Source organism: Perognathus longimembris, chromosome 1, assembly GCF_023159225.1.
Source record: "Perognathus longimembris pacificus isolate PPM17 chromosome 1, ASM2315922v1, whole genome shotgun sequence".
Classification (NCBI taxonomy): Eukaryota; Metazoa; Chordata; class Mammalia; order Rodentia; family Heteromyidae; genus Perognathus; species Perognathus longimembris.
This window is the reverse complement of record NC_063161.1, coordinates 82582383-82606976: the sequence shown is the minus strand read 5'-3', so window position 1 is coordinate 82606976 and position 24594 is coordinate 82582383. Positions and strand designations below refer to the sequence as shown.

General features: G+C 36.1%; 1 protein-coding gene and 1 pseudogene across 3 annotated transcripts in view; both read right to left on the bottom strand.

The window, feature by feature from the left end:
• Ercc6l2 (ERCC excision repair 6 like 2) overlaps positions 1-24594 on the bottom strand; it is an 84484-nt gene that overhangs the window by 26267 nt on the left and 33623 nt on the right. For all 3 annotated transcript variants that reach the window (XM_048331087.1, XM_048331106.1, XM_048331096.1), the window contains exons 10-14: positions 24410-24481; positions 23504-23649; positions 16288-16383; positions 10850-10949; positions 1513-1665 (exon numbers count right to left, since the gene is read on the bottom strand). In XM_048331087.1, the coding sequence (XP_048187044.1) occupies positions 1513-1665; positions 10850-10949; positions 16288-16383; positions 23504-23649; positions 24410-24481 (567 nt within the window). The remainder of the gene's footprint in view (positions 1-1512; positions 1666-10849; positions 10950-16287; positions 16384-23503; positions 23650-24409; positions 24482-24594) is intronic.
• Positions 13677-16244, bottom strand: LOC125356559 (annotated as a pseudogene).

Below are 24594 nucleotides of genomic sequence, written 5' to 3'. Positions count from 1 at the left end.
ATATGCCCAGCAAGGTGTTAAGCACATTTTACCACAAACAAAAGCAAGATTTAGATAAGTCCTATCATTAATAAACAAGATATACTTAAGACAACCAGTGAACACAAGAACTCTCCACTTAACTTCTTGTTCCATTTTGTCATAATAATTGTTTATCAAAGGAATACATGGCTATTCTGATAAAATAAAGAGCTAAACTGAATCATATATAGCACAAACAGTATCATATATAGCACAAGTAGTCCAATGCTAGTATTTTGATACACATTGATTTGAAGTTACAACTATGAATATAGGCATGTCAAATAGTCCTTTGAGATGGACGTGACTTCTGGAGGTGAGGGATAGAGGTAGAGGACAAAGAAAACTATGGATAAGAGGAATGAGAATAAACACCATGAAAGAAACAGCATTTAAAAAACCACAGAAATATGAAAAAGGAGGACTTCCTATGGGCCATTCAATTCAAAATCAAATGCAGTCACTACAAAGAACTCAGCAGTAGACATCAGATTCTGTAAAAGAAGTTTACAGGATACAGGTATTATTCTACCTTCTTTCATATCTGTTAGTGATCATTCTACCACTGAACTTAATAGATAATTACTAATATTACAAATTCATTATATAAACCTCCTAGCAAAGAAGGTCTAAGTTCCTTAAGGAGAGGGATCTGTTTTTTTTTAAGTGCTTTTTCTTCAACTTTCTTTTCCTCATTTACTGACTAAACAAAATACATTAAGGTTTTACTAGAAAGGCCTAGAAGTCAAGGAAATCAGCCTGAAGTTCTCTGCGACTGTTTGCTTATTTATATAATAAAAAGATAGAAAAAGATTTTCTAGGACTCTTGGATACCCATATTAACATCAATTAGAACACGGGTTAATATCCTTAGTATTCTTACACATTAAAAAGCTCAAAAGATACTTTAAAATAGATAAATATTTCATTTGAAGAAAAAAAATATGCTGAGGATCAACACAACTGAATCTGAAATATTGGTGTGGAATTTTTATTGGAAATTGAAAACAAAAATCTCCATGAGACATGAGAGTACGTCTCAAGGAGTATTTGGTAACTTCTAATCAAAACATATTTTATAGCTTTAATTATTTAGGAAAATCATATATATATAATTATATACATACACATATGTATGTATATATATACATATATATATATATGTATATATATATTTGGTTCTTGACTTTAACAGCTGTTTTCAACCTAACTGACTTCTCTCCAACAGTCTGAAAATGGCGTGGAGGTCACACTAGCTCAATAAAGCACTTGTAATTATGTGTGCACTATTTCCGTTGTACATAGAAAAACTTTAAGAGGTAAAACAGTCAATTTTCTATTTCTCTAAATGTAGAAACTCTGAACATAGTTGTTTTTGATAAGGAAAATAAAAAATATCTGAAAAGGCTTGTACAATTATATTTTAAATTTCCTGAAGAATAAAACTGCATTTTAAATGTTACTAAAAAAAGTTAGGGAACAATTTCACACCTCTAGGATGTCCTTTGTAAGACAAGACCCTTGGGATCTTAACTTGAAGAGGTTATAGATCCCAAAAAGTTCTCCTCGGTGTTCTTTTGATCCTTGAACGGCTTCAAAGTATCGCTTGGCATTTTCACTTCCCACCACCACACAGTGAAGTTGCTAAAACACAAAAAAATACAAGACATTTTTAAGTGTTTGTTCCAACAATATGTCAGAATTTCCTGGCATTCTCTATATATACACAGCTTTAGCTGGAGCAGGCTGACTCTCCTCAGGGAGGAAATTTTGTTTTAATTTCCCTGGCAAATGTTGCCATTATAGTGAAATAACAATAATCTGGTCAGTCTTAGTGAAGTAGAGATCTTACATTTCCTATTCTACGTTTTTTCTAACTGTGCAGTCAAGATTACATCTCTATGGCACATATACCTGACATTTAAGTGTTTAATAATGAAAGAACACACTTGAATACACTTTTTCCTCTTATAAACTCATAGCAATACAAATTACTAAAACTTGTAATTATTCTATCACTGAAGTTAAATTATGATATAATTATACAACATGTTGGTGTCAAACTAATGACTACATGGTTAACAGCAACAACAAAAAAAAACCCACAAAAAACAAAAACCCCTAAACCTTTACTGTTCTATATACACAACATATTTGAAACAATTTGGAATACAGAAACAACCCTGATGTCCAATCCCTTAAGAACAAATTCCATTTTAGGAGTAACACAAATCAGTACTCTCAATTTGCTTTTTACTTATATACATATGTAACATTTAAACACGATTGACTTCGTGTACACTGTAGTAGGTCCTGGAAGAAACAAAAGGCACAGCCTAGTGTTGATGAAGAGATCAGAAAAAGTGACCATAATTAACTTTACAAGGGCCAACCTTTGATTTCTGTTGGAATGAGTTAGCCTAGACAACTACAGTTCTTATTATTAATAGTTGGCACTTTCATTTTATTTACATGTTCTCATTTGATCCTTACAACTTCATAAGAAATTATACCCATTTCAGGACACCCAAACTGTAATCTTCCCATTTTGGAAATAAAATTCTGAAGTTTGGAAAAATTAAGTGACTCACCTTCAGGTGCCAGCTAAGAAGTATCATTTCTAGGAAGAATTTGAACCTGGGCTTTGGCTGAATTTAAATTTTTTACTTTTTTTTTTTTAACAACTTCCCTCCTAGAGGATGGTTCCTTTAAAATATCTGAACATTATAGGTGTCACTGTCCCAGACAGATGGGCTATAATTCCAGGAATATAGATTCATAGAAGTAACTGATGCATCCTATGGCCCAGTTATCTATTTCACCCTTATTACTGACTCTCCCTTAAATACTGATATTGTTAAGACTGCAATCTACTAACTATAATCATCAAAGTCATTTGCATGTCTTCTTAAATTTCCAAGAAAAGTTTCATCCTTGTATTTATAAAAAGCACCTTATTTTGTGCTTAAAAAATTTCCAAAGTGGCTCCATTAAAAGTAAAAAAGGAAAAGTAGGTGCTTTATCTGGATGCTGACTATTTAAAAAAAAAACAGTAACCAGAAAATATAGCTTAACTTTTAGATTAAGAAAAATCCCTATAAAACTACAAAACACATGCATTTAATCAAAACAATAGTTAAGATATGCAAGTGAAAATAACCACCTTAAGAAGGGCAAAGCTAGTGTTGTGGTGTCTTCCTGACTCTCCAATCCTATTGCCTTCATATCTTCATCTCTACTTTCTCTGGTCCTACTGTCTCCTGTTTAAAAGGACTCCTTTTTCTTAGTCCTGGGACTTGAACTGTGGGCCTGGGCACTGTCTCCTAGCTCTTCAGCTTCAGGCTAGCACTCTACCTCTTGAGTTGCCATGCCACTTCCTAAGGACTCTTTTTGGTTGGTTATACTAGCCTAACCCAAATAATCCACATGGATCAGGGGATAAAGTTGTGGGCATCTTGGGAGGGGCATTATCCAGTCTGCCAATGTAAAGAGGTACAAAAAGGATGATAAAGGAATATCAAAAAAATAGGAACCACGATAAAGGGTTCCCACTGGCTAAAAACACTGCAATTTGAGCATCAAAGTAAACAGCATTGTTCAATGGGATAAATCTACTATGAAAATAGGAAGCCACAATAACAGATTAAATAGAGAATGCTCTTTTAAAAATGACCAGATGTCAATGGAAAAAAAAGAAAAAATAATATAGAGAAAAACCATACCTGACAAATATCATTAATGGTAACTGATTCAGGCAAGAACCATCAGGATCATCAAATACTAAGTCTGATGATTACAAGTTTGATAGGAAATGGGATATTGACAAAATTTAAAGGACATTTTCATAAACTATCAATTACAAAGGGGAGATATGGCAGCTCTGTAGTGGAAATACTTAGCCAGTCAACACCATGTGCCTTCTGACTGGTATAATGAGAAAAACAAGCATCTTTATTATGTCATATTTCTGCTAAAACTCTTGGTCTGAGACTAAGTAGGTACAAACATTAATGGACCTAAGTTGAGAGTATTCTATGCAAGTAAAGCCTTATTCTGTAAAACTGTCAAGTCATAAATGATGAGGAAAGACTTGGTAATTATTCCTGGTTGGAAAAAAATGATGAAATATAAATAAATGTAACCACGATATTTAGTTGGACCCTGGACCAGACAGGAAAAAAGAAGCTAGGAACTGAATGGGTCCTGTGCAATGTAAGTGAGGATGCATCAGTGTCAACGGTATTGATGACATTTTTGAGAAGACAGGGGGAGGAAAAAAAGCCCATTGCAGAATATGTATAACTTTATAATGCCTACAATCATTTTTATAGTTACTAGTAAATAGGAAAGTGTCCTTGTTTTGAGGCAACACAGACACGCTGGTATAAGATTGTGAGTTTGTCTCAAAGGGCTCAGAAAAAGAATAAAGATAGTGGCTGAAAGAAAAAATAAACATGTAAAGTGTTACCACATAGAGAACTGGGGTGAAGTTGGGAGGGAGGGTATTTTGTGCTGTTCTTGCAATTTCTTCTGTAAATACTTGTAAATATATCACATACACATCTATGAGAGGAACTCTTGAGTACCAAACTTTTAGTATATATAATTCTCCAAACTTAAAGGAATACAGCTGTTTTATAAATGCTTTTATTTTTAAAAGTATACAATATTTGAATGTATTTTCATAACACATACAAACCAAGTACATCAAAACATCAAGTCCCTCTTGAACAACCAAAGTCCTTTTCACTGTAGTTGTACTTATTTGCATATGTATAGTAGTAGTTTTATGTACAGACACAATTGACTACAATACATTCTGTTGTACAAGATGTTTTTTTGAGGCACTTGGAAATCTGTGATCTCATCACATAGTATTTTTCATCTGACTATGATCTCACAATCTTTTTGTTTTCTGTTGCAGTGTAATTTGGGGATATCAGAATTTATGTTGTTGGACATGCAGACTGTTTCATTTTTTTATTTTTAAATAAGCTAACAATGCTGGATATAAATTGGTGTTATCTTTCCTATGTATGTACAGAGCATTTTTGTGAGGCTAGTATAGAAATCACAGACATTCTAAGTGTCCAGGTTGTATTTTTAATAGTAGTATGTGATTATCTCTTCACAAATACCCCCATCAACAACGAACAGTAAAAATCTCTCCAAAATCCTTCAAAAGAAAACTAAAGTTTCTACAGAGTATAGAATACAATCATATTTTATCTCCAGATTATGTGGCTTAAGATCTTGTCACATATATGTTAACCATTTATAATTTTGCTTACACATTATCTCTTTATTAGTTTGTAGGAGTTAAAAATATTTCACAGATACTATTTCTTCCCCATATATAATGGGAAACTATGGGAACCTTAGAGCCTCATAGGAGCTATGACTATGGGAAGTATGATTGGATGGTGTGTACAGAGAATGCCTGATATCATCAGAGAACTGCTGATTGTAAGACTATTTTACGTGTGTCTGCATAATGACACAGGATTCTGAGTGTTTGCCATTCCACAGTGATCCTGTCAAATTGTCCTTACCTTACTACATCCTGAAATCCCTTTGAATGTACCCTTTGATTTGTAGCAAAATCATCCCAGGAAAACATATACTCAGAGGAGACTCTTCAGTTTAATCAATGTCTGTTGATTAGACTCATTCTTCACCTCTCATGGTAATATTAAATAGTAATATTGTGCATGGATAATCCTACATCTGCCATCAGTGTCTGCTGTATGGAACCAGTAGGATTTCAATTGTTTTCAGTTCCTGCCATTCACAAGCTCCATACATAAAGAATCAATATTAGTTTCCTAACGCTGCCATCTATAAAGTACTAAAATTGGATAGCTTAATAGTTTTCTCTTAAAGTCTGAAATCAAGATGTCCATAGAACCATAATCTCTGAAAGCTAAGTGGTGAGCCTTCCTTGTCATGTATTTCCTAGTTTATGGCAGTGATGGCTCTACTACTTATTGTTTGGCTTGCAGCTTCATTAGTCCAATTTTTGTCTCTTCTGTATGTGTGTCTGTATGCAAATTCAATCACTGGATAAGAACCTACCTTTATCCAATACAACCATATCTTAACCTCACCTGCAAATATCCTACTTACAAATGATCCAAATTCATAGACACAAGTAGGTAGGGCTTCAGCATACCTCTTGAGCAACAAGAGGCATAAGTGATCTCATAACCGAAGCTTTGTCAAAAGGCTTTGATATTCTCACAAGAGATAGTGGTCTGTAACTTTCTGTTTGTGAAATATCTGCCAAGCTTTGGCAAGAGTATTATTCTAACTTTGTAAAATAAGTTTATTCTGTTTATAAAAAGAATACTAAAGTTTGTGATCTGGATTAGGATCTTTCTTCACGGAGACATTTTGAATTAAAATTTCTTTAGTGTCTAAAGTTTCTTAAAACAACATAAAGTTTTAAAATTTATTCAATAGCATAAAGATATCCTTTTCCCTCATTTAAATGATTGGTTATTATGTATCCAGAATCACTAAGACGACAGGTGTTCATCCAATCCAAGTTCAATTGGAAATTCGGATTTTTTTTTTTCCTACAAGTTTACCTCTGGATATTTTAAGGATATTTACTTTATCCTTGTTACTTTTATGCTTAGACAATATGGAAATGGATTATATGTCCATTGTGACTCTGTTTCCATTCACCCTATTTTGAACTTGGTGGATGCATATAATCCATAAAATCTTATTTTCTGTTTACACATTTCTTCCTCTCTTGTTTCTATTCTTTTTTCAACACAAAGACTGATCCATTCTTGATCCATTTCTCTTAACCTTAGGCAAGACATGTCTTGTCTTTTTTGCTTGAGTGTTTAAAATAAGTATTTGGCTTTTTCTCTTAGATGAAAGATCTGTCCTTTGCTACTCAATCTATGGAGTATTTCATTTTCTATGTCTCCCCAAAGTATTCTTTTCCTAGAAGTTTATTCTTGTTTTTGGTTTACCCTTTGACGATTACTTAATGTTTATGTTTCTTTTATTACCTTCTATTAATTCTATGCTTTCTGACATTAATCCTTCCTCTGAGCTGACTTTGAGTGTTATATTGATTTCCTATGGTTCCTGTAACAAGTTATCATAAACTTAACATCTTCAAACACTTAAATGTTATTCTAAACTTAATGTCTTCAAACAACTGTAATTCATTCTCTCACAGTTCTGGAGGCCATAAATCTACAGTCAGGATCACAAAGCTAAAGTCAAGTTGCCAAACTCAGCTTGGAAGCTCTAGGAGAGAACACATTCTAGCTTCTGTGTCTACCAGCATTACTTTGGTTATAGCCACATCACTGTAATTTCTGCTTCTATGGGTATCTTGCCACCTTCCTTCCAGTGTCAAACTTGCCTCTGCCTCTTATAAGGATAATTTAGATAATTCAGGATAAGCTTCCCATATCCAAGTGTGGGGCACTGGCTTGCAGCTTTAAGAGGCTGTCCTAGCAGGCCCGCCTCTTCTCCAGCCCGTCCTAGCAGGCCCGCCTCTTCTCCAGCCCTGGGGCCAGGTGGCTGCTAGCCCCGCCTGCCTCCTCCCTGCTTCCTCTGGTCCAGAACCGGAAAGGCGGCTGTAACCAGCCCCGCCTCCCTCCTCGGACTGCATGTGAGCCAAGATGGCTGCGGGTGATGAACCCAGAGGCGGTCCTGGGGGCCATGACTTCCGCCGTTAGGGGAAGGCCCATGACATCACCTGTGAAGGACAGCCTAACCACCCTATCACCATGCCTAGCTAGCCGCTCCAAATCCCTCCCCTTCCTGCTGCTGCCATTACTGCTATATAAGTCCGATCCCAGATTAAAGGCCTTGGACGTTGCTGTGACTTCTCTCCCAACCGCCTAAGTGTCATTCTTCGGCAGCGAGTGGGCGGAATGCGGCTCTTTACCTCTTCTCGGTTCTACCCCGTGGGATACGCCCAAAGCTTCCCCTGCCAGTGGGGGAGGCATGCGGGGCAGAGAATCCCGACATCCAAGTCCTTAAATAAATCACATACACAAAGATCCTCTTCTAACTTTTTTCCCCTACCATTTAGCCGGAGGCAGATGGCTCACACTTGTAATATTAGTTACTCAGGAGGCTATGATCCAAGAGTGGCAGTTCAAAGCCAGCACAGGCAGGAAAGTCCCTTAGATTCTTATCTCCAATATACCTTCCACCAAAAATCTGGAAGTGGAGCTATAGTTTAAATGGTTGAGCACTAACCATGAGCACAAAAGCTCAGAGATGCACCAAGGTCCTGAGTTCAAGCCTGGCATTAAAAAGTTCAAAGGATGGCATTAAAAAACAAAAGTTCCATTTATAAGCTCCAGGGATTAGGACTTGATGACTGTTATTCAGCCTGCTACAGTGCCTTCTTCAAAGTGTTTATTTCCTTAAATTATTCAGTAATTATTTTTGGCTGGCTGTTCATCTGTCTTTAAATATCTTACATGCTTCTAGGGAACTTATTTGAAGTAGGATGAGAGCAATGCAACTATTTAGTCTTCTGGGCAAAAGGAAAGACTTGCTTCTAAACATCAGCTAAATGTGGGGCTCTAGCCTACTTTTTTGCTTCAAGTATTTCCTTTTGTTTCATGAGGGAATAGATACCTCTGTTTGCTACAACTTGAGGACAACTAAAGAACTGTAAGGGTTAGGCTACTTTCTTACATTATCAATGACACTGTAAAGAGCTATATCAGTGTCTCTTCTTATTTCAGTATCTACTGAGTTCTAGGAATAGCATATGCAAGCTTCAATCATTTTTAGTAGTCTCTTCTTCACTATGTTTCACTTTTTTTCTTCAATCTCAACTCACTTCTGTCTTTCAAAATTCCTTACTATTTCTGTCTGGGTCACTGAAAACTCTTCGTATCTCCCAGAATTACTTACTGCTTCTTTTTGCTGTTGTTGTTGCTGCTAGTTTTTCTTTATGGTTTTTGTTGTTGTTGTTGTTTTTTATCTTTTCCTCAAAGATTTGAGGAATACTTAGGAGGCTGGAGTGTATGCTCCCTATATACCCGTCACTCAAATTCCAAACGGTCTTTAAACTATATTTAGTGCTTTTTCCTTATGTTTGTCATCTTATCTTTATGTTATATAAAGTTCTGAAAACTTAATTTACCTTGTCTCATGATAAACTTTTTATTTTATACTAGTATATAGTATAGTATTAGACAACAGGTAATTGTATTTCATTAAGTGAACTACAATGAGTAGATAAAAAGGATATATATGTATGTTATATATAATAGGTTGAGAAAAATTACATGATTGGACGAAACAGTCTTACTTATGACAAGCTTAAGAAAGTATTCTAAAGAATCAATATTCTACTTTTCTTAAGTACAGTAAAATAAGATAAAAAATAAAAGCATTTCAAGTAGCTATGTTATACTAAAGAACAAAATATGAGCTGCTTCCTTCCTTCCTTCCCTTCCTTCCTCTCTCCCTCCCTCTTTTTTTCTTTCTCTCCCCTCCCTCTCTCCCTTCTTTTGTCAGTCATGGGGCCTGGATGCAGTCCCTGAGCTCTTTTGCTCAAGGCTACCACTCTACCCTTCCCACAGTCCCACTTCCTCTTTCCTGGTGGTTAATTGGAGACGAGTGTTATGGACTTTCCTACCCAGGCTGGCTATGAACCACAATCCTCAGATCTCAGTCTCCCGAGTAACTAGGATTACAGGCATGAGCCACCAGCACCCGGCTGAGCTGTTTCTTATAGAGCTAAATGGTTGAAGAAAAACCAAAAACTGCTGTGTATAATTCTAATTTTAGAATAAAAAAAACCCAGCATAAATTTAAGATTGGATCATTCTTAGGTTAACTACCACCATATGTGACAGATGTTTGCTCTTAAGTAGATGCCAACCAAATACATAGGGAGCAGTTCAAATTTGAGATCTACAATTAAACTTAAACCTCAGTCCAGATCTTCTTAAGTGAGGATTTATAAATGAAATAAATGTTGTTTACTTAGAGGTATGAATGGAGCAGTAATTGATATCCTAAGCTTATTAATGAGTTAATGCAATTTTAGATGCATGTGAAAAACACCAAGCACAGTAGTTAGTATGCTTGAGTTCTAGTCCTATAATTTCATTTACTGGGGTGTTTCTGTGGTTTCAGTTGCATTATATACAGTATCTCTAGGCCACTGCTCTCCAATCTTCTTCATGTCATGGTGCTTAATAATGCAATATATAAACACCAACCTGGAGTAAATAAAGGTTACTTAAGGCTGGAAGCTGGCTAAGGCATTCTTACTGCCAAAGAGCTGTGGGATCAGTATCGCGGTGCACCTGTAACCCATTTGTGGCATGCCACTAGGACTTGGCCCACAGTTTGGGAGGTGTGACCTCACTACTTAAATTGTGATCTGTGGACAAGTAGTACTGGGGCTCCTGGGAGCTAGTTAAAAATGCAGAATCTTGGGTTCCACCCACTCACTAAATCAGAATTTGTATTTTAACAAGATCCCTAGGTGATTCATAGCCACAGTAAAGGATAAGAAATGCTGCTCAAAGAAACTTTGAGTGCTAAAACTCACTAAGCCTAAGAATTAATCTGTTTCATAGAATATAAAATCTACACAGAATAAGACTGTACTTAAGAGGCTAAAACTCACTAAGCCTAAGAATTAATCTGTTTCATAGAATATAAAATCTACACAGAATAAGACTGTACTTAAGAGTATATTTCATAATCTTATCAAATTCTACATTATAGATAAAAACTTTTTACACAAATTTATTCCTGATTTTTGAAACCAAACACATGTTTATATCTCAATTTGAGAAAGGAAAAATATAGTTACCTGCTTGTATACCTGTCGCAAATACATGATTTCCTCCACAGTTCCCAAGGAAATCAGCCTAAGCACTTTTACATCTCTGCACTGTCCAATCCTATATGCTCTGAAAAAGATTTAAAAACAAATGCCATGTAACATAACTTGCGTTCCAGAGATTGCTTTTTCCTGTTTAATTATGAAATATTTAATTAAAATAAATATGGCGTGTTTAGGTATTTAGGTATTATTTAGTAATAATATATTTACATATTATATAAAGATATTGAGCAGACTGTTATAGGAAAATATAGATATCAACTTCATTTATTATGTTTTTAATAGAAACACCTTCCAGTGTCCAAAAACTTTTACTGTTTTTCTTTTAGTGATCCTTATGAATAGCTTATTCCCAAGTGATTTAATTTCTATTAAACTCTTCCAAATGTAGACTAATCCATAGTTACAGAATGCATCTTTTAGTGGTTGCTTGGAAATGAAGGAAAGGGGAGTAGCAGAAAGAATGGATTACAAAAGGGTATAAGAAAAATTTAGGGGGCTGGGAATACGGCCTAGTGGCAAGAGTGCTTGCTTCGCATACATGAAGCCCTGAGTTCAATACCTCAGCACCACATATATAGAAAATGGCCAGAAGTGGTGCTGTGGCTCAAGTGGCAGAGTGCTGGTCTTGAACAAAAAGAAGCCAGGGACAGTGCTCAGGCCCTGAGTTCAAGGCCCAGGACTGGCAAAAAAACGAGAGAGAGAGAGAGAGAGAGAGATAGAGAGAGAAAGAGAGAGAGAGAGAGAGATGAAGGTAGGTAGGTTGATTGATTTAGGAAGTGATCAATATGTTTGTTACCTTACTATAGTTTCACTAGTGAAAATAATAGCAAACTTATCAGCATGTTAAATATGTCTATTTTATGACACGTCGAGCATACCTTTATAAGACTGTTGTAAAACAAACATTTCCCACCCCCCAAAAAACAGTTAACCAACTGGAAAAGTTTATGGATGTACAGATTAGAGTCCAAACTGCAGTCTGAGTAGATTACTCAGTTTTGCAGGTGTTCTGATACAGACTATAATACTAATTATGACTATAACCTGCCTCGCCACAGTGACTAATATTGACTCCCCGCAGCTTTTCATATGCAGGCTTTATTGGATGATAAGAATGAGGTCACATGTTCTTAAATGCCTGTTATAGTTGTTAAGGTGCTTACAGCCAACATGCTTTAAAATATTAAAATTTGGGGGAAATGTTTTTTGAACTTGTGAGGTCACTGTATACACTCTTATTTTTGGCATTCCCTCTGCCTCTTCCCCCTTTCTTCTCACAAAAGAGGAACTTTTACTAGACAGCGTCTTGAATCCTGTAAATCTTACATCCCCAGAAGGTGATGAAGTTCCTGTGGCTGCCTAAACAGGGGTAACATGCTGCATTCTCCCTTTCCTCATGGGGCCTGGAGGAAGAAGAAAAAGACTTATTCCCTTTTTCTTCTCTAATGCTCTCAGACTCTAAGGAAAATCAGAAAAATATAAGAAAAATGTCTTTGTATGCATGTGTGTACTTAAATTCGGTTAGTGTTTATCCTTTATTTTTTACAGACAAAACATCTTTTATACTGGTTACTTTGCACCTATGTTTCATCAGTTTCTTGGTCCATAAAACAAGAACTTGTAATGGCTCTCCCACTATTTACAGACAAGCAAGAGGGAACTGTTATGCAACATGTATGTTAGTATTTTCATGTATCTTCCCTGTTCTTCCTGCCAGTCAGTGTAAGGGGAAAGAGAGATAGGGAGGAAAAATGCACTGGGTTTTGAAGAAACTGTGAAATGCATAATACATAACTTATATGAAAAAAGCACAAAATTATACCAAATATTTTAAGACAAATGAAAAGAAGGAAAAAGAAGAAAAGATTTGTTTCTCTATTGTTTTTACCTGTTTTCTTTCACAGCTTATAGTACAGAGGAGCTGGTTAAAATCGCAAACTCGCAAACTCTGTAAATTGTATGGAGTTAGATCCAAACCTACCCAGTTACTGGCTGCAAACTTGAACAAGTTAACAATATCATGTGTCTCCTCTCTTTGCTCATATACCCACTATTACCAGTGTCCAACATGAACTATTGTATTAAATGAGATAAAAAAATACTTCCTGGCTCACAATAAACACAATGTAAATAGTTACTTTGACCTTCTTTCTCTAAATGTGTACGTATAAAATTGTAAATAAAACTTTCATTGTAAGTAAGTATGCTTGAATGGCTATTTACTTTTTTTCCCTTCAGATTAGACTTTTCAAACTTTTATTTCTCCTTTCAGTGATGCAAATTGTTATTTTAATAATGTAGTATTTAGGGGCTGGGAATGTGGCCTAGTGGCAAAAGTGCTTGCCTCGTATACATTAAGCCCTGGGTTCAATTCCCCAGCACCACATATATAGAAAACGGCCAGATGTGGCGCTGTGGTTCAAGTGGCAGAGTGCTAGCCTTGAGCACAAAGAAGCCAGGGACAGTGCTCAGGTCCCAAGTCCAAGGCCCAGGTCGGGCAAAAATAAATAAAATAATGTAGTATTCACCTTAATATAACTTGTTTTATTTAATTGGTTGATTATATTCTTCTTTTACTTATTTACTTACAGTTTTTATTTTCTAAGATGTAATTTAAAACTCTAAATTGGCATCAGAACTTTAAAAATGATCCATAATGATTTCTAAATAACCAATTTTTTATCTCTTCATTTTCTTCTTATTGACATATCAAAGTACAGATAACAATTGTTTTAAGTGTATTGTCCAATAATATTGACCATATTCAGAATGTGAAGCCATTATATCATTCCTATGAATCCAATTCAATTCATAAGGGAAATTCCTGGCTCATAGCTATGGTGGCTTTAAATGTTTTCTTACTTTCTTGGCACACAAGTTTTCTTCCCAGATAAGGAGCTTTTTCATTTTCAGCAAAAATATGCTCTTCCCATGTAGTAGTGTTCTGAGAAGGAAGGGTGAGGGACTGTCTTCAAACTGGCTCAAAATTCTGTTCCATTATGTCCACTTTACACAAACTTTCCCGGATGGCTTTATTTTGAAGAATACCCTTTGCACTGAGATGCTTTCTTCTTTTCCTTGATTCTAAAACAAGTCCATTCACCAGATAGAAATCTGCCAAAAAATTTCTTACTCTATTTCTTCTTCTTGGAAAAAGCATATGTGAAAAAAAATTGATTTGGTTGATAAAGTTGCAGAATAAATATCACTTAAAATATCAGCCTCTTTTGTTTCCATCTCTGTTTCCTTCATGGTGTATCTGCTGATAAAACTTTTTGTTCATTGTCTAATACTATAAAAGATTCAGAGGGTGCCACATCCCTATTGAAAATGGAGCTTGAATCTCATTTTGGCAATTCATGTCAGTCAAATATATGATATGTATCAAGTCTGATAGTGATACTGTTTCTATATTTCACATGCATCCCAAAGCAAAATTTGGGAAAGTAAAGGCACCCAGCTTTGAAAATCCCAGTGAAGTTATACATAAGTAACCTAAGTCTTGTAAAGCTTTCAGGAATCAAGTTCATTTTTCTTCAACACTTTCCCTGGATTGCTGTTTAAGGTTTCCTTAATCACCTGTCTGTCTCCATAGCTGATGGCCTCTGCCAGAGGGCTCTATCCCTGAGTATTTTCCACCTTTACTGGAACATTGTGAGCCCAAAATGAATGGGCACATTTTTTATTTCCTAACATCACAGCAAGATGTAAAGGAGTGTCTCTATGATTATCTTTCTGCTCTATATGATAGTGTGCATGCAGATGAGGGAGGAGTCTCTTCACATCCCCTTGAAGACACACCTGTGCACCAGACAGGGTGTTAGGCAATTGCCTCCCTGGGCAATAGCAGCTTCTGGGTTTGTGCCAGGAATCAGACACGAGTGCTGAAAGGTAGTCCTCATGGAGTTAGTTGTCCAGCAGCATGGTGGGTTTGTAAGGGGGTTGGAGGAGGCTTGAGTTGCCTTCAGCTGCAGCTGTGGTAGTGGTTACTGAAGATCTTAGAACAGGTTTTGCCATCCTTGTTGCTGCCACTAATGTCAATCTTGACTGCTCCGGTAAAGGTGCTGACAAGGGCAGCCACTACTTCCTCATCACTGGGCACCAGCAGATCTACCTCCTCCTAGCTGGGTGTGTACTCCCTCCAGAGTGAGCAGATCTTCTCCCCAGGTATCACTGCCACCAGAGGAAGAGAAGATGCATGCAGGGATCCCAGAGACAATGGGGGTGACAGCCAACATGACCTCCCTGTGTACCCCTGCCTGAGAGCCCAAGACACCCACATCTTCTGGAGGAAGAGAAAGAGGGGGTGGAGTGCTGAGGCCCCAAATGCAGACATTATAGTTGTAGCTGCCACCATCACAGCCTCACTGGGAAAAACACGGCACATTCTACCTTTTCCCTCTATGAATTTGGCTATTCTAAGTGCAACATGTTAGAGAAATTATAGGATATTTTCCTATCCTTGTTTGATTACTAGAGGAAAACCAGTCTTCTAACCTTATGATGTTGGCAGTTTTTTAATTATAAATGGTCTTTAGGCTAAGGTAATTTTCTTGTATTCTTAACTTTTTTTATAAATCATGAAGGCTGGTGAACTCTGTCAAATGCATTTTTGTTTTGTTTCTACAACAAGATGATCATTGTGGGTTTCCCACTAATTTCTTAATAGGGTATACAATATTGAGTTCTGTAGGATGTCAAACCATCTTTGCATTCTAAGAATAAATAGCACTTTTTGCATTATAGCTTTCAGCATTATTTCTCAATTTAGTTTAATTACATTTTATTATACACTTTTGCATGGAAATTTAAAAGATATTGGTCTACAGTTTCTTCGCAGTCTGACACTGATATAGGGGAAATGCTGATTTCATAGGATGAATTTAAAAGTACTTCTATTTTTCAGCTTTGATGAAGGAACACTTATTAAAGACAACCTCTCTGTAAATATGTAGTGTGAGAGGGGAATTTGCTTCCACACATACTTTATAAATAAGCTTCACCCGAAACATTCTTCTACCCTTACATCCTGCAGTTACTAATCCCCTGCTTGAAATTTCTTAGTTCTTTTCTGCAGATTTTGGACTGTAGTTTTTCCTCCAGTGATTTCTTGATCAGATTCTACTTGATTTTTATCTTTCAGGAGTTTCTCAAAATTTCTGATCATCTACAAGTGAACTTTCCTCTTTTTTTATTTTTATAATTTTATATTCTTTCTTCTTATGGCCTTTCTTTCATATTACTGGGAGTTACAAATGAATAGAAAACAAATGACTATTATTAGCCTGTCATTTAAATTCAGAAGTTTCTCCCATCTAATCAGTCCTACTAAGAATAATCAAAAAAGACCAGGAGTATTTTTAGATTGGAAGAATTTGCAAATTGCTATAAAATTACTATACCTGTCAATGGCTTGAAGATCATTGGCTGGATTCCAGGTTGGATCAAACAATATAACAACATTGGCACCAACAAAATTGAGGCCTAGTCCACCAGCCCTGGGGGCAAAATAGAAAGAACACACATTAAAACAGCATTAAATATCACCAGGTATGGTGATGCATACCTGATTCTAGCCATTGGGAAGTAAGGATAAGAGATCTCAGGTTCCAAGGTTCCCGGTCTGCTTGGGCTACGTAGTAAGATTTTTGTCTCATAAACTAAACAAACAAAAAACAATGCTGGGCACCAGTGGCTCACACCTGTAATCCTAGTTCTGTGGGAGATTAAGACTGGGAAGATCTTGGTTCCAGGCCAGACTAGAAAAAAAAAATTCCAGGTGAATCCATCTGATTGGAAGAAGCTGGGAATGATGGTGTATGCCTGTTATCTCAGTTACATAGGAAGTATACAATATGTGGATCATGGTCCAGGTAAGTGTACAGAAAGGAAGTAAGACTCTATCTCAAAAATAACCAGTATAAAAAGGGGCTGGAATCAAGGCTCAGTGGTAGAGAGCCTGTCAAATAAGAATAGGACCCTGAGTTCAAACCTTATTACTCTCAAAACCCAGAAACCAAAAGAATCAATCAGAACAGCATAAACTACTGTGCCATAACCCAGCGGAGTCAGTTTTTTGAGCTATAACCACATAATATTGTTAATATCATAAAAGCAAGATAATTAAAACATATATAAGCTTAGGTTACATATGTGACACATCATTCTTAATCTACTCTAAGAAAACCCCTAAAACAATTGCCCATTTGAGTGCCAATGTAAATAGGTTGTGCTGGTTTTTAAAAATAATTTTTGGATACTTAAATACTTTATATGATTTGTAGCACAATTTTTTAAAGCTGTTAGTATATTCCAGATAAAGAAATAAATATAAAAATCCAGACTAGATGCATATCTATTAAATATACATTATCTTTTACATAATAGTAGTTGTGATCTGTCCATGTCTTAAAATTTCTAGTCTATAATACCAGTATTTAATAATTATTGTATAACAAATTTTCTACTTTAAAAAAAGAAATGCTGACTTAAAATAATTTTTTTCTTTCTTTTCCTCAATCATTTTTCTCATCCCACCTCTCAAGCCTTTGCCTGAGGTTGTACATTGCCAGACTCCCCTTTTTGGCTGCCAAAACTGTGTAACAAAAGTCAACTCAAACTTACATAATGCTTTACACTAAATGTTAACTACCCAGAGAAAGAAAAATGGTAGTAATCATTTCTTCTACAATGTTTGTAAATAGAAAGAACTTAACATTTTTTTAGCATTTGCTATATACCAGGAACTGCACTAGGTATTTCCACAAATGTGGGTGCATCCATTGTTAGGACAGCTATACATCTTCATTTTAAAGCTAAGACAACAAGGTCTCCCAAGTGGAGAATACAGACAGTGGTCTGTATTCAAATCTAAACATTCTGATTTAAAATTCAGTACTCAATAGAAATTGAAATTTGTACTTTAGAACATAATTTTGTAGGAGGTGGGAATATGGCCTAGTGGTAGAGTGCTTGCCTTGTATACTTGAAGCCCTGGGTTCGATTCCTCAGCACCATATATATAGAAAAAGCCAGAAGTGGCACTGGGGCTCAAGTGGTAGAGTGCTGGCCTTGAGCAAAAAGAAGCCAGGGACAGTGCTCAGGGCCTGAGCTCAAGCCCCAGGACTGGCAAAAAAGAAAAAAAAAAAAAAAGAAAGAAAGAATAATTTTGTGGATATGAAAACATAATGTTGTCACAGAAACATGCAGTTAAAGAAAGAAAGTGAGTTAGGGAGTCAGTTTCGTAAACGACAAAAAAAAATTCCATGAAGGATAAATGAGAGTACATATATGGGAATTAGATACCAAACAAGTGTTAAGTTAAAGGTATATCTAGCTAATAAGCCTTCTTGATGACAAAGTCATATATTGATTTGTTTCAAATACTCTTTATGAACCACAGAGAAGGTCACTGTTAGTTGAGGCAGCAATCTCCTACTGGATCTGAAATTACAATTGAGGCCTGAGTGAATTAAAGCAGAGGCAAAGCTTGCATCAGAAAAGAAAGATCCTTAAACCTCAGTCTGGAGTTAATTTTTCTGATAATAAAACAACTGAGAAGCGTACTTTCTGATCTCCTGTTCTGTTCACATAAAGGCTAATGACAAAGGGTTATCTCTTAAACAGTAAAATATAAAACTGCCCTTTGCAGTCTAAGGACTAATATTTTGAGGCAGAAACCTACCAAGCATTCAGGCTATTCATTCCTTAGGTCCTCACATTCTATTCATATACTAGATAGAGTAGAAAGGATACCTTCACCATATTTCAGTGTTCCACAAAAATATCTACATGTTCATAGATAGGAAGGCTTAATATCATAAGAATGCCAATTTTCCTCAAGGTCACTGGTAAATTTAAAGATTCCAATTTTAAAAAAAGCCCAACTTCAGGAAAAATGGCAGGTGACTATTCTTAAAATAAATTGAATGGAATGACTAGAGAAAGGTAAGATAATATTTCAGAGAAAAAAATAGCCTAAAAAGTAAGAATCCGTTATAAAGGTGATTATCTCAAATGAAGTAATATTTGACATTGCAATTTCTTAGTGCATTAGGGTATAAATAACAAGAAATGAAATATGATATTTAAAGAATTAACATAGGTGTTCATCCAAGTTCTGAGGAAGCTAAGGCAGTCTGTGAGTTCAAGGCTAGTCGAGCTATAAAGTAAAATGCTGTCTCAAAAAACAAAAAGAAAAAGAATTAGCATGCAAGTGCTAAAATTTGATGAGTTAGCATGCAAAAGAGAGAATAAAGAAAACAGGAGAGAAGTAAAGCATTGTAAAGAAATAATAAGAGCATTTTCTAGATTTGAAAAAGACTATAAGGCTTCAGACTGTGCCTAGCAAAATAGATTAACAAAGACCCCCACTAAGACTCAAATATCACTGTGAAATTTTAGCAGAGTACAGATGGTGAAAAACTCTTAGGAGTTCCCAAAGCAAAATAAAAATCAGACTGGTATTAGACATCTATTTAGCAATAAATACCAAAAGACAATGCTGTAATGCCTTCAAAGATTTGAGAGGAAATTGTTTTCAATCTAGAATTCCACAGCTCGTCAGAGTATGAATTCAATAAGGAGGGCTCCTAGGGATATTTTCTGTATTCAAGAATATATAAAGCTCACTTTCTATACATCCTAGCTTACAAAATTACTTGAGTAAATTTTCTAGAAAAACAATTGGGACAAGCCAACAGTAAGCAAATGGAATAAGGTCCAGGTAAAAGATCCAGTGGAGACAAGTCTTCTCCAACAGTTCATTCTCAGTCATGGAAACAAGTCCTCTAGATTGAGACCACAAGACCAAAGGTTCTTGGAGAAAGGTTATCAGAACACAGAGAACTCAAAAGTATAGAGAATGTGACAAAGAATATAAAACACTGAAATTTGTTAAAAGGAGAAAAAAATGGAGTGGGCAAACTGAGAAAGTCATGATAAAAAAATATGAAGTGAGACTGGGAATGTGGCTCAGAGGTAGTGCTTGCCTAGCATTCATGACGCTCTGGGTTCAATTCCTCAGTACGACATAAAGAGAAAAAGCCAAAGTGGCACAGTGGCTCAAGTGGTAGAGTGCTAGCCTTGAGCAAAGTAAGCTCAGGAACAGTGCCCAGGCCCTGAGTTCAAGCACCAGGACTGGCCAAAAAAAAAGGGAGGGAGGGAAGGAAGGAAGGAAAAAGAAGGGAGCTGGGAATATGGCCTAGTGCCCTAGTGGCACTAGTGCCCTAGTGGGCCTAGTGGCCTAGGCCCAGGACTGGCAAAAAAAAAAAGAGAAACTGGAGGTAGACTATTAGCTATGAGCAAAAAAGTCAATCCAGAGATCAAGGCTCAGAGCTTACATAAGCTCCAGTACTGGAGCTTATGTAAGGGCACGCACATACAAACACACGCGTGTACGCACACACACACAAAAGAAAGAAAGAAAGAAAATAACTTTGCAAACATAAAACAATGAGAACTCATTTAGTTGATGCTAAGACTATTCTCCTTGGGTTAACTGAAATGCCATGAATATTCAGAGAAGGTAGCTCGGCACTACTACTTGGCCCAGCATTAAACAATATTTATGAAATCATAATGTAAAAGCTATTTTTTGGTCTTCAAATTTTAGAGCTAATCAATAAAAAATAAACTGACTTAATTATAGCAATATTCCTGACAAAGTTAAAATAATTGACATTTAATATAGATGACCAATGTAGAAGGGTGTGTGTGTTAATTTTAATATCACCCATTACAAAAATTTGGAAGATACACAGAAAGCTAATTAAAAACAGTAATGTTCAGCAAAACAAATGGCAAACCAAGAACAAATGCAACATGGAACCCAGGAAAAATGGACAGAACAGTGAATTCAAGTGGTAAAAGTAATTTATAGAAAAACAAAAAGAGCAAACACTCAGAAAAAGAGAGGAATGAAAGTAGACTAGCTCTTCCTCTTTTATAAAAGAGCCCAAGTTATGTAAAGTTGATATATTTAGAATTCTGGGAAAGTAATGGCTCTGTGGTAACTTAGCTTCAGTAGAAATTAAATATGAACCACTGAGAAAATAAAAAGAAAAATCGAAACTTAGCTTTAAAAAATAAAATACAGTTAATGAATATACTTATTGTGTAAGATTCTCTAATGTAATAACATAGAAAAAAATTCTTCTTTAATGCAGTCACAGAAAGATAGGAATCCCAAAGGTTTCTCTTGCCTCAATCAGGACACTTAATAGGGCAAAACAAAACCAAACAAGTAGAAAATCTGTAACAACTGGACTCTAAAACATTTACACAGATAAGGAGGAAAAATTTACACCTTTAATAAAACTGCACTGAAAATAAGAAATTAGAAAAAATGTGAAGAAACCATCAACCATGAGGCAAGAGCCAGAAGAAACAAAAATAGAAGGGTTAGCATCCCCAAGCACGAGTTAATATAACAATACACTAGTCTAGAGGTAAGAAGAAGGAGAAAGACAACTAATGTCGTTATAGGGTCTGTCCTAGTTAGACTATTGTTGAATGTATTTATTATTTTAAAGTAGATCATTTTATAAGTAAGAACACTTAATATACGTTTTCTAGAACTTAATTGAAAACTGTTCTGTATATCATTTGTTGCTCTGTGTGTAAAAACCCAGGCAATAAATCTGACTTCAGAGGAAAATGTGAGTCCAAAAGCCTTAGTGACAGGAATTCAAGAATAATTTTACTACTCCACAGTAACAGCTCATTATAAATATACTTTATTTTAAATGAACTTTTATCCTTTTTTTTTTCTGGTGCCACTGCTAGGGCTTGAACTCAGCCCGGGTGCTACCCTTTGGTTTTATTGCTCAAGGCTAGTATTCTACAACTGGAGCCATGGTGCTATTTCTGGCTTTTTGGTAGTTAATTAGAGATGAGTCTCTTGGATTTGTCAACCCAGCTAGCTTCAAATCTCAATCCTCTGATCCTAGTTTTCTGAGGAGCTAGGATTATAAGCATGAGCCACTAACACCCAACTTTGGTTTCGTTTTTTATCTGTACTTTATATATGATTTTTACATATGATCTCACTATGTTGCCCTGTCTGGCCTAGAATTCCCTATGTAACTCAGACTGACTTTGACATCACAATCCTCCTGATCCTACTATCTAAGCACATACATTTATTTTTATATTTTTTGTCTGTTGTGGGGCTTGAACTCAGAGCCTGGATGCTATTTCTGAGCTTTGTTGCTCAAGGCTAGAAGAGCTCTACTACTTAAGAGTCATTGTGTGGGCTGGGGATATAGCCTAGTGGCAAGAGTGCCTGCCTCGGATACACGAGGCCCTAGGTTCGATTCCCCAGCACCACATATACAGAAAACGGCCAGAAGCGGCGCTGTGGCTCAAGTGGCAGAGTGCTAGCCTTGAGCGGAAAGAAGCCAGGGACAGTGCTCAGGCCCTGAGTCCAAGGCCCAGGACTGGCCAAAAAATAAAAAAATAAAAAAAAAGAGTCATTGTGTATGTCCAGTTTTGTGGTTAATTGGTGATAAAAAGTCTCATGGACTTTCCTGCCCAGGCTGAACTCCTGAGTAGTGAGGATTATAGGTGTGAGTCACTGGCACCCCGGCTAATACATTAATTTTTTAGTCCCTTGAAGTGTGTGTGTGTGTGTGTGTGTGTATGTGTGTGTGTGTGTGTGTGTGTGTGTGTGTCTTGGGCTTGAACTCTGGGCCTGAGTGCTGTCCCGAGGCTATTGCTCTACCACTTGAGCCACAGCACCACCTCTAGTTTTCTGGTAGTTAGTTGGAGATAAGAGTCTCACGGACTTTCCTTAGAACAGAGATCCTCAGATCTCAGCCTCCTGAGTAGCCAGTATTCCAGGCATGAGCTACTGGTGCCTAGCTGAAATTCTTTTTGAAAGACAGTGGGAATAAATCCATCAAATTTTTACTATACAGACTGCAAAAAAATTGTATTGCTTATCCCCTCCACAAAAAAAGAAAATCATCTCACTTAGAGGTTTATATTGATTTAAATCTTTCTCTGAAGTGTGTGCTTTCTTACAGAGATTCTTAAGTAGGCATTAAAACTATTTAAGACTACCTTTTATAAAGTCTATAACTGGGTAGAGGTGGAGAAGGGTAAACTTTAGAGCTCCCTGAGTGAGCTCACACTTTACTGCCTCAAGAATTTTCACTCATCCAATGACTTTCGTCTGAGTGATGCACAATACTCATAAACTGACATGTTGAATTGAAACCCCTTTGTACAAATGTATAAAAGATAATTTTAAAAATCCAAGATTTCATAGAATGAAAGCACATTTTAGGGTCAGAAAATTAAAAAAAGAAGTCCTGAAATTCTAAACACGACATGATTCAAGAATTTCTAGGAAGGGTTTTTTTTTTTAATTATTATCTTTAAAAATCTGAATTTATGAGCTGAATTCAGTAATGATAAAGGAAATCAGCAAAAATTATGTAAAGCTCAATCTATTATTAATTGATTATAACTAGAAATATGTACACTACTTCTTAAAGTTAAATAATACAAACAACATGTACTTTTCCACTGAAAATGAATCTAGCAGTAGTTTTTTTAATTACCTTAAGTCCTAAAAATAGATAAAAGTCAAGCTCTCAAGTTTTATTTTCTTACATGGTAGAGACAAGACAAATGTTGATATCGTATGTACTGTTGAACTCTTTCACGATCTTGAGTCTCTCTTCTGACTTTGTGCTTCCATCAAGTCTCCTATAGTCAAGCCCTGAGGCCTCACAGTACTGCTGCAACACATCAAGCAGCTACAGAAAGACAGGGGAGGAAAACATGCATTCTGTGTTAGCGGATTCATTCTACTACAGAGGTTAGACTTAGATTTAGTTGGCATTGGTTGTGTTCACAACTGTGTGTGTGTGTGTGTGTGCGAGAGCCTGTAGTAGGGCTTGAACTGAGGAACTGAACATTATCCTTTAGCTTTTTCACTCAAGGATGGGACTGTACCACTTGAGCCACTTACAGATTTCTGTTAGTTAATTGGAGAGAAGCGTCTCAGGACTTTCTTGTTTGGGCTGGATTTGAACCTCAGTCTTTGGATCTCAGACTCCTGAGTAGCTAGAATTACAAATGTGAGTCACTAGTATTTGGCCAACAATTTCTTTTCCTTTCTTTTTTGTTTCTAAATTTATTTTATTTATGTGGTACAGAGGAACTGAACCCAGGGCCTCATGTGTATTAGACGAGCACTCTACCACTAAACTACATTCCCAGCCCACAATTTCTTCTCTATAATTTCAAAAGCAATAGATATTTGGGGGTCTAGGGGTAGAGTTAAGTGATAGAATGGCTTGCCTAGCATTGGCAAGGCTCCATGTTCAATTCTCAGCAACACAAAAACTAAACTGGAATGAAAATAAACATTTTTTTTTTTTTTACTTCTTACTATTATCCTGAAATGGGCTTTTTAATATTTGGCAGTCTTTCTTTAAAAAAAAAATCAATCTTTTTTTTTTTAATGGGAAACTAGGGCTAGCCAAGTAAAAATGTACTTCAGATGGAACTCACCTTGGTGGAAAAGGAGAAGAGAAGAACTTTATCTCTGTTTTTCCTGAAGTGACTTAAAAGCTGCTGAAGGACCTGAAAATAAACCACAAAACATTAGTGAACCAGTTCCCAAGAGTATACTTTATATATGTAACCATTATCAGAGAATTTCTTAAAAATTATTTTAATACAATGTTAACCTAGTA